Source organism: Ctenocephalides felis, unplaced genomic scaffold, assembly GCF_003426905.1.
Source record: "Ctenocephalides felis isolate EL2017-DRISC unplaced genomic scaffold, ASM342690v1 CF-g0.4_SCAFFOLD_00845, whole genome shotgun sequence".
NCBI classification, from domain to species: Eukaryota; Metazoa; Arthropoda; class Insecta; order Siphonaptera; family Pulicidae; genus Ctenocephalides; species Ctenocephalides felis.
Genome location: NW_020536999.1, coordinates 24,167,027 through 24,176,768, shown reverse-complemented (window position 1 = coordinate 24,176,768; position 9,742 = coordinate 24,167,027). Strand labels below are relative to the sequence as shown.

General features: G+C 31.2%; 1 protein-coding gene across 1 annotated transcript in view; it reads right to left on the bottom strand.

Annotated features, from left to right (window-relative positions):
• Nucleotides 1–284: 284 nt before the first annotated feature.
• Nucleotides 285–9,742, bottom strand: part of LOC113380679 (zinc finger protein 135-like) — a 30,310-nt gene continuing 20,852 nt past the window's right edge. The window contains exon 3 of the mRNA XM_026619830.1: nucleotides 285–1,542. Within this exon, the coding sequence (XP_026475615.1) occupies nucleotides 285–1,451 (1,167 nt within the window). The 5' untranslated portion in view covers nucleotides 1,452–1,542. The remainder of the gene's footprint in view (nucleotides 1,543–9,742) is intronic.

The following is a 9,742-nucleotide window of genomic DNA, read 5'->3' as shown; positions in this document are numbered from 1 at the left end:
ATTGTTTTTTTTTTTTTTTTAAAAAAAATCTTACTGCTTAAACAAAAATGTTCTTTACTATGTAGAATATCACATATGCAAATGTGTTGTTCAAACCAATAGATCTAAATATAGGGTACGCTCTTTAATCAAACAATTCTCCACTTTTCATTCTTAAATTAAATTTGAACTCTTCTCAAAAATCTTAACAGTCAATAGATAAACATAACTTAAGTAGAAATATCCAAAAACTTAACGAGCGGTGTTGACAAAGTAACAACGAATGGTGGTAAAAAATGCTTCTGTCACTGTTCCGTTTTTATGTAAGATGCAATTTGTGGCATAACTATACCAGCTTTACTGTCGACAGGCGAAGTTGTCGAAGCAACAACTTGGACAGTCATGTTCCCATTATTACCATTGCCTCCGTTCTCGTATCTGGCATGAGTTCGCATATGGCGTGTGATCATGTCCCTTCTGCAAGCTGCATAAGGACACTGAGGACACTTGTAAGGCTTTTCTCCTGTATGTGTCCTTTGGTGGGTGCTCAAGTGGTCACTCCTCGAGAATACTTGCCCACAGGCTTTGCAAGTATAAGGCTTAACACCGGTGTGCAGACGCATGTGTCTTGTCAGCATATCACTTCTGGCAAAAGATCTTCTGCAGACTTCGCACAGATAAGCTTTTGCTGGAGTCGGAGTTCCCCCTGATGATGAATCCGCAGTAGCTTTTCTCTTGTGCCTGGAAGCCATGTGTTTCGCCAACCGATCGTGGAGACTGAACATCTGGCCGCAAACTGGACATACGTAAGCGACGTCGGAGCCTGGAGGCATTTCCTCGACTACTGGTGATACTTCTAAATGGTACCTGGTTGCGACTGATTGTTTGGTGGTGGGAGATGCTACATCCCCTCTGACTATCACAGGAGATGCGTATGAGTTCATGAGCTTAGTATTTTTCACAGATAAATCCAGGGGATGCTCTTGTGGTGGTGATTCGCAGAAACCAGTTGCAATATATTTCGAATGCAGATAATATTCGAAACTGTAAGGAGACGGTGCTGGAAAGTATCTGTCGTAGGGATTGCCAAAACGCATTTGTGCCAAGGAATGATGTATACCTCTGGCACAATGAATGCAAGCACACGGTTCCGTCTTGACAATGCCAGGACTGTATCCACCTGGATTCGAATCTTCAGCATCAGAAGGTTCCACATTGTTATTATTAGCACTAGCTATATTATTATTGTTGAGATGTTGCGTCGTGGCCAACGTCAATTTATCCAAAACCTGAGACAACCTTTTACGTTTTCTCTGTTGTTTTACTTGTGGTATGGGTGTCATTGATACATTGTCCAAATCATGGTGAGATATGATGGAATCATGGGCCAAAATCGTGTTGTGATCAGCGGCCAGCGGGTGGTTGTTATTCTCCCGCTTGCACTCATGTTGAAGCAACTCTGCCATAGTCATCAGGATGAAATTTTGGCGCCTGGATACGGCGCGCACTGTTGTTCGGACTCGAAAGTAATTTTCAAAAAAATACGCGGGCGGCCAGCGGGATCTGCAACAAAAGAAAAAAATCAATTATAAATAAACAATGGAAGGCATAAAAAAAATGAAACACATTGCCACTAACAAATTACTTAGGTTTGGTGTGTGGTTTAGATATAGAAATAAAAAAAATAAAACATTGTCAATAAATTTTACATTAGTAATAGAATTTCAGAGACTTTTATGAAACTTTCAGTATTTAATTATTTATCAATCGATTAGCGAATGCTTTTTCTTTCGATGAATCTTCATGCCGACCAAATGCAATTATTCATGTGTTCGGAAAATAATTTTGCAAAAAACGGAGATAATTCTTGGATGCTCTCTCGCCACAGGTGCCCATAAACAAGCAACTCTTTGATTTCTATCGTTTGAAGAAGATTCGCATGAGCGGCGTGAAGAATGATCACGAATCATAAACAACAAAACGAGATATGAGAGGAAAAAAACAAAAAAATGAGAAAAAGCTGGAAATTAACAATCCAAGTCTTCCGGCAACATCGAGAATGCAGTCGTAGAAACAAAATCGCTAAAGAGTTGGAGAATCATTTAACTCAAATTGAAATACTAAAATTAAAAATCTATTGGATAAAATTCTGAACTCTATATTGCTTTAATTTTATTTTTCAATATACGGGTCAGCAAATATATTACAACAGTTCACATAAATCCAACGGAAACTCTCTGGTCTGGAAATATAAGTTTCTTCTTTTTTCAGCAGTTTTCATTTGGGAATTGGCGCGTAAACCATAAAGTATGCGAGGGAGGAAAAACCAACCGACTGGATTTTAACTAAAATTTATGTCATGGCTTTTAGTGAATCAGAATGATATAATAGATACAAGAGAACATATAGAAAGAGTTAATAAAATGTTGAATTAAGTTAACGATTGCTTTTATTTATCAAACTTGAAAGTATTTTTCCTCGAATTAATATTTAATATCTAGTACAAATCTGGAACAAAATCTAAAAACTGCATTGCGTCATTTTGGGGGTGGTGCAATTTCCCTGTGCACATGCTTTTCCGAGTTTTTGCAAACTTTTTCTTCTTGTTTGACAGTCAAGTCTTTTATTTCTTAACGTTGCACTTTGGCAAAGTGCGCACAAGAGCCATTACATGAATATTTGATAGAAAAAACGACAAAAGCTATATTGCATGAATTTAAATATATAGCAAGGCAGGTTAATGATCAAATAGAAATTCTATAAAATTTAGAAATTATGATCGTTCTAATCTCAATTGGGTGGCATACTTTTATTGATAAAAGACTTTTATTACATCATATATTTTACGGACCATATATCTTTCAGACAAATCTTCAACCATTAATTAATGGACAACGGTACCAAAAAAAATCGAATCCACTCAAAAACGCCGCTCTGAAGTAAAATGTTTTAGGCCTCCCAGATTAACATTTTTACAACAAAAGATACTACTAATAAACCGATTTAAACAAATTTACAACTTGGATGAGACTTATATGGATATTGACATGTATTAAATATGTAGGCAGCTCATAAAGAAGAGGAATGAATAATTCCGAGATAAAAGAATGGATCAGACTAGTCCGCATTTAATCAGCTAAATCTCAGAGAAGATTTTATGATCCAATTGATCTCATCGTAAAAATAAAAATACAAGTGAATGTTGGATATATATATATATATATATATATATATTAGGGTGGTCCTTAATATAAAATTTTTCGAATTTTCTTGCTCCCAAGGACTCAAATGGTTCCAAATTGGTAAAAAACAATTCACTGAAAGTTGTAGCTCTTAATATTGTCTTTTAGATAGAGCGCAATTCAATCAAAGTTTTGTATGGAAATAGCATGGAAAATTTTTCAAAAATTTTGCAGAGCGTCGAGTTTTCAATAAAAAATGACACGAACTTTCAATTTTAATTCATTTGTCGCTAAGTTATACTTAAAAAAAATATTTTTAATTTTCAAAAATTTTTCCATATATATATATATATATATATATATATATATAAATGATAAATAAATGCTCGACCTTGTCAACTTTTTATACCATTTTTAGGGTTAAGGTTTAAATATTTCAATCACTACAAAAGTCATAAATAGTAATAAATGCCATTTTAATTTACAACAAGTCATTAGCAATTTTTCGCCTCTAGTTTCCTAATTGATGCAACTAATTTAATAAACAATAATGATTAAATAGTTATTACAAACAATCCTATAGTACTATCTCATTGCCTCATTGTGTCATTGACAAACACGTCATGTTTCCAACAATTACAATGAAAGTCAAAGATCGACAATTGTTGTTAATTACCTTTGTTTATAAATTATAAGATTGTCGTATGAATAATACAGGTGCAAGATTTTAATACAGGTATGAGATAGGATGTCGATAGCTGGGTTAAGGCGAAGGACAGCTGGAAGAGTGTCGGCGTGGGACTTTGAATTCAAAATGAAAATTTATAATAAAAATATAGCTATATATCATATTTTTAGGAAAACCGATATATGTATATATATTAGGGTGGTCCTTAATATGGATGTTTTTCTAGCTCCCAAGGGCTCAAATGCTTCCAAATTGTTAACAAAAAATTCTCTGAAAGTTTTAGCTCCTAATATTAACTTTAAGCTAGTGCGCAATCAAACCAAAGTTTCTATGTAAATAACATAAGCAAAATTCCATTTGTTTTATAACGTAGCGACAAGTGAATCAAAATTTTGAGAATATTATTGTATTTGCTTTTATTGATCATGAATAAAAAAGGAAGAAGAACCAAGAAACTTTAAGAGCTAATACTATCAGAGGTTTTTTTTAACAATTTGGAAGTATACAAGGTATCTCAGCACTCAACATCAAGTAGAAACGGGGTGATAGTAATTCGTCGTAATTCATAGAGAAGATTTATCTCACGTAGTTCAAAAGTTATGGGCTTTTGCATGCACCAACAATTTGTGTATAATTTTTAAATTTTTATTTTTTAACTCAATTTTTTTTAGTAAGTATTTTATCATTTCACAATCCTGATTAAATATGCCAACTTTTGATGGAACTTGCTAACACACTTTAGTCTATTTTTTTTAAAAGGAGCTCTTAAAGTCGACCAATTTTGAAAATTTTGAAAGTTGTACCACCCTGATTGAATGCGCCATCTTTTGATGAAATTTGCCAACACACTTTGGAAATATAATACTTAGTCTTGAATATTTGGTGATAATGTGTCATTATTTTTGACTGTGGTTCAAGAAAATTCAATTCAAGAAAAACGATCACCCTTCCAAAATTTAAATGAACAAAATTAATAAAAAATAACCATAATAAATAAATAAATAAATAAATAAATAATAACCGAAAAATGTTCTCGATTTCACCAAAGCTCTGGATTGCACTTAAAAGCTCATAATTTTCGAACTACGGAAAATGATTTATTTTATATTTTTTTATGTTAATTAGTATTAATACTATCACCCTGTCAATTTTTTGGTTATTGTGGTCAATTTTTATTAATTTTGTACATTTAAGTTTGGGATCCTTAACCGTAAATAACATTTCTAGGACCAATAGAATATAATGACACAATTGCTTCAAGTTTTTAAAAATTAAGATTTTTTCTTGAATTATGAACTTAAAATTCTCGAAATTAGACAACTTTTAAAGGTCATTCTTCAAAAAAAAGTTCTAAAGTGTGTTGAGAAGTTTTATCAAAAGTTAGACTAAATCATATTTGTAAGATGGTAAAATTGATAGTAATTAAAAATGAAGTAAAAAAATAAATTATATTGTATTATTTTACACATATATTTTTATATATTTTCCTTGGTACCTCTAAAAGTTGGTATATCAAATTTTTAATCAATTTTTGACATTATCTAGTTCAATAAATTTCATCCATTACTTCCAATTAAAACTGTCTTTAATTTTTTCCATCTGTCATTTCCAATCGCGTGCCCAGGTAGCTCTCGCTACTTAGGACAGGTGCAATGCATACCTGATGAAATTAAGAACCCGCATGGCATCTTCTTCGTCTTTTCGAAAATAATATTATATTTAACAACAGACCAGTTGTGGCATTGGTCTCGTCTTTTCACCTTTGGAAGACACGACACACATGTGGGGCGCCTTTGGTAATAATTTAGCAACGCGAGAGAAAAAGATAAAGGAAAGATGTATTAATAATTTTAGATACTTGTGCACAATTGTAGTAAAATTCGATTTTATTAGAGAGCTTCCATGTATCACGTGATCGATTTTTTAGTGATTTTTGCCTCCCCCCCTCCACCTTGGATATACGTTGTGATATTTAAAATTACCCCCCCCCTCCTCTGCCAAACATCTCTATTTACGAAACATTTTTCGAATTTACTAAAAAAAATGTAATATTTTTGTTTTTTTTTTGTAAATGTTTAATTTTTTTTAAAAATCAGGTAAACATATGATATCTTACTACACCCCACCTTCCCCCTAGTTGATGTTTCATAATTTTTTATCAACTGGCATTTTATCAGTTTAGTCAAACTTCAGTTCGTCAGTAGAACCCAAGAGTTTAGTTACCCTTACACAATGGTCCACAAGCCTATTCATAATATATCACTGTCAATCTGATCCAACTTTTTTCTATTTTTTATTCCAAAGATAACATCAAACTATTTACTACTAATAGCTACAACTTTTTTTTAATATGGCACAAAATATCGTGATCATTCAACGATACCAGCCTTGATTGCTTTACGAGCGGCACGCTCAACATTCCTAAGAGACTTCACTATTTTTTTTATTAAAGATATCTGTTCATTTTCTATCTATGTTGGAGTTGTAATTGAAACGTATTGATGTCAAGAGCAATTCATGACCAGTTTAGATAAACAATTGCACCATGTACATCTCCGACCATAATTCCTTATCACTGGTTGCACGGATTTTTTCTCCAAAAATGGACAGAACGAATAACAATTGATGTCAAAGAACTTATAGTCATTGGACTGATTTTTTAATGAAATTTTATACTTTGTGAATATATATAAATTCAAAAACGAATTATATACGATGTTTGATTTGATAGATGTTTTTATTAGTCCAAATTTTTCTTCTACGTGTTCAGTTTTAATAATAACCACTATTTTGTGATGCACTTTTGGGAAAACCTTGTACACTATTTTTTTCACTCGTGTCTACTCATAGTTTATATAAAATAACAAATACCTACATGTTTATGCATTTATAACAATGCAATTTTAGTAAAAAAAATTGAGACAATAACAATGCAATTTTAGTAAAAAACATGTAATGTGCAATTCATACTTTGAGACATACAAAATAGTCAATACTTGCAAGTATGTGTCAACTATTACAAAATTATAATTTTACATGGATTAATTATATGTTTAAATATTATATATACGAGTATATATATATATATATATATATATATATATATATATATTATGTTTTCATAATAATTATATACTATCCGACGTGCCCGTCCTTGTGTCGGGAAAAACATATTTTTAAAATCATTTTTAATTGTTTACTCATTATTTATATCACGATTTTGTTTCAGAAACCTTGTTTAATTTTTTGCATAGTAATATTACACTCTGTACATCATTTGAAATAAAAACAAACATTAATTGTTGCAAAGTTAGCGGATTTGACAATGAACGGTGACAAAATCGACAGTCTGTTTTTTTTTTAAATAATAATAGACAGATAAATATGAAACATTGTTTATGCACATTGAATGAAAATTATAATATTTTTTTTATGAAAATCTTTTAAATAAATCATTTAAATTATTATTATCATTACATTTTATTATTATTACATTTGTGAAATCGTTGTATAAATGTCGAGAATATATTATACGAACATTAATTTTTTTATTTTATTTTTTGAGATTTGTTAGTATTTTTTTGATTTTTTTTTGACATTTTCAGAATAAGTTATTAATACAATTTTAATTATTTGTACATCTTTTGAATCTTTTAAAATTTTACTATTTTTACATTTCTGAAATTTATATTATAAGAATATTAAGTTCTTTATTTTATTTTTTGAGATTCGCTGGGATTATTTTTTAATTTTTGTTGACATTTTCAAAATAAGTTATTATTATATTTTTTTTTATTATTATTTGTACATTTATATAAGCTATTCTTAGTATTTTGAATACTCTTCCCATAGGGTAAGTTCTAGTGATCGCAAAAAATCGAAAATGAAAATTTTTGCAAATCTTTATGTTTCAACAATTTCTGAACATTTTGGCATACCTTACAAAAAATTCATGTATGTGCAGATACAATTTTCCGCCGACGACTTCGAAAACACGGATCAACCGATTTGAATAATTCAAAAAACATTCGATTTGCATTAATGGGGAGACACGCTGATTAGTTTTGAGAAAAGGCAGGACCAGCCGTTTTGAATATACGGGGAAAAAATGTCAAAAACGGTACGTAAAATCGCTAAAAATCGAAAATCAAAATTTTGGATATTTTTACGTTTCAATATTTTTGAACATTTTGGGATACCTTAGAAAAAATGTTTGTGTATGTGTGAGTATGCATGTGTGTACTATATATGTATGTGTGGATACAATTTTTCGTCGACGATATTTGATTTGCATTAATGGGGAGACTTGCTGATTAGTTTTGAGCAAAGGCAGGCTCAGCCGTTTTGAAGATACGGGGCAAAAACGTATAAACATTTTATTTGTATTGACGAGAAATAAAAAGCTGATTAAATTTTTGAGAAGGCAAGTCCAACGGTTTAGGAGATACAATAAAAAATAGTTTAAGATATTTAAAACAATCAATATTTAAACAAAATCTTTTTTTTTTTCAAAAAAGTCATTTTATTTCAAAAATCTCAAAATTTCGTTTTTCAAAGAAAAGAAAAAGTTATGCTTTTCAAAGTCTTCAACAAAATCTTTTTTTTTCAAAAAAGTCATTTTATATCAAAAATCTCAAAATTTCGTTTTTCAAAGAAAAGAAAAAGTTATGTTTTTCAAAGTTTTCAAAAAAATTTTCTTTCGGGAAGTTTCAGAAGTGCAAATGGCAATGCCTAAAGGCATGATGCCATGCACCAAAAGTTTTTAAATATTTCATAAATTATGTTATTATTTTTTTTACATTTCTAGGAACAACATAGGTTGAATAAATATATTGCATTATACGAATTTTTAATTCTATTACGAATTTCAATTACCCCACTCCGGACCTGCCTCCTCTCTCTATACTCAAGTTGGCACATTTGTGTTTTGTCGCTGCCTGTCGGTGTTTCAGGTACCTGTTTTTGAGGCCTGATATTCCCTCCGCGGTTCATTCACATGACCCTCAAACAAGGTCGGAGGTACAATTTTGACCCCTTGGCTCGTGTGTGGGAGAACGCGGGTCTCGCGGGCCGATGTAAATTAATAATAAAAGAAATGGAAACTTGACACTTGAGGAAGAGATTTTTGGAGGATTTGGTTAGACGTTTTGTTTGTGATCTCATCTTCGATGTGGTTGTTTTCTTGCTATCCAAAAGCGTGTAATTAGGAATTTATTGTCAGATCGGTTATCTGGTCGTTATATTCTTGGTTTTTAATAGCTGCAGTATCTTTAAGATAATTGTCTACTGTTAAGATTGAGTTGTGCACTCGACAATAATAACTTTAAAGATATCGATGGCTTTAATTACGACCGACTTTCTTGTTCCTGTGTTCTTCTAATTGCTTCTTATCTGTCTTCAGGTAGGTAAGAGATATCTGGCGGAACCGACAGACCTCGGAGAAAAGACGCGTCATTCTAATTAATAGTAACTTTTGTATATTTTGAGAGTGCTAGTTTTTAACTATTCCTTTAATTTAACAAAAGCTAATTAGCTTTTACATAATCTTGTATAACAGAAAATGTGACAAAATAACCGACGGTTTATGCGCCAATTTTTTATCAATTTTAGCTTCCCATAGTATTTGTAATCGCAAAAAATTCGAAAATGAGTTTTTTTGCATATCTTATACTTCAAGACTTCCTGAACATTTTGGTATACCTCAGAAAAAAATTTAAGTTTGTATGTTTGGATACAATATTTCGTCCACGGTTTCGAGAGCACGGATCAACCGATTTGAATGATTCAAAAAACATTTGATTCCTGAATCAAACGGTACAGGAAGTTCCAGCAATTTGCTAGCACTAGTTAACTTCTCTGTTATAATAATGGGTCAAAAATCGAAAATGAAATT